Genomic DNA, 1,330 nt, shown 5'->3' on the forward strand with positions numbered 1-1,330 from the left:
GAATTGAATTAAATTGAATTAACTAATTGACTCCTACCCTCAAATCCTAATTTCCCCACACACTTCCTTCCTGCCTACCCTCCTCACACCCCACCTCCCACAGACAAAACTCCCAACAATTCTCCCGCCGAAATCCACCACTTACAATTCTTCCTTCCAAACCAATCACCACTCACCTACACTTAATCACTAACTCAAACCTATAAATTTAAGCCAATCAAAATCTTCAAAATTCCCCATTAATTCTTGTTAGCTCCTAATTACCTCACTCCTAACCCCCCCCTTTACCTTTATCCTGAACTCAAGCAGGGCTCGTCCCATATTATGCGCCCTTTAATTAATTCAAAGGGCTTTCTGTATACAGAGAGAAACTAGGAACCTGCAACATTAAGTTACTTTTCTTTCACAGCTGCAGTTTGTTTTTTAGGCTTTAGTTTGAAATACAGAAAGATCATCGCAATCCCTGCATATGTTGCCAACACACAATTCCTCCTGCCTGTCATCGTGTACGAGGTGACGTATTTCTGGATCCTGGAGAAGTTGTACTGTGCACCTGAGTCATGTCCTGCCATTGTTGCTGTTCCTTCCTCTACCGGGCAGCCTCTCTGTGTCCTTCACTACCAGCAGCTTCCACCTATCAGTTTCAGTTTCAATAGCACATCATTGAGCAGTACACTTTGGGATCTATTATTCAGGAAGGAGGTTAATCCAATTTCAGAGAGTCACACAATGAGGAGAGGATGGTCAATAGTGTTGAACACCACACTGAGATCCAGCAGCACCAGAAGGACATCATTACCCATATCTATGAGTTTCCAGCAGTCATTCATGATGTTGAAAGGATGGTTTCAGTACCGTTGAATTTCCTGAATCCCAATTGGAAGGTGGATAGGGCTCCTTGTTCATCAATGGAGTGTAATTGGTTTAACACTGTTTTTTTCTAGGATCTTGGAGATGAAGAGTAGGTTGGAGATAGGTCTAAAGTTGCTGGGCATGCTAGACTCAAGGGTGGGTTTTTTCAAGATTGGGCTGATGACCACTGACTTCCAGTTTGCAGGCACTATGTCTGTTTGCAGAGAGGTGTTGATGAGAGGAAGAATGGAGTCTACAAAGGTGTCTTTAACAGCCACTAGGAGGCATAGTGGATAGGCTGGTGCTGGAAGGGTGAATAGTGTCTAGTATCTTGGTGACATCATCGTGGGAGACAGTTTTGAAGTGAGTTAGGTTCCCAGTTGTAGTTTTATCTTGTCTGAGTTGTGGGGGGGGGGGGGGGGGCGATGTCTGTAACTCAGTGGAGTTGAAGTAAGACCATATTTTGTCTACTTTGTCA

The 1,330-nt window shown here is 43.8% G+C and overlaps 1 protein-coding gene across 1 annotated transcript; it reads right to left on the bottom strand.

Annotated features, from left to right (window-relative positions):
* Positions 1 to 392: 392 nt before the first annotated feature.
* On the bottom strand, positions 393 to 572 carry LOC117363778 (ATP synthase membrane subunit DAPIT, mitochondrial-like). Its single transcript, XM_033952083.1, has one exon. The coding sequence runs from the start codon at positions 570 to 572 to the stop codon at positions 393 to 395; it is 180 nt and encodes a 59-aa protein (XP_033807974.1).
* Positions 573 to 1,330: the final 758 nt, after the last annotated feature.

Source organism: Geotrypetes seraphini, chromosome 7 (genome assembly GCF_902459505.1).
Source record: "Geotrypetes seraphini chromosome 7, aGeoSer1.1, whole genome shotgun sequence".
Lineage (NCBI taxonomy): Eukaryota > Metazoa > Chordata > Amphibia > Gymnophiona > Dermophiidae > Geotrypetes > Geotrypetes seraphini.

Coding starts and splice junctions, on each gene's coding strand:
- LOC117363778 (XM_033952083.1), bottom strand. CDS start 572: ATGGCAGGACATGACTCAGGTGCACAGTACAACTTCTCCAGGATCCAG.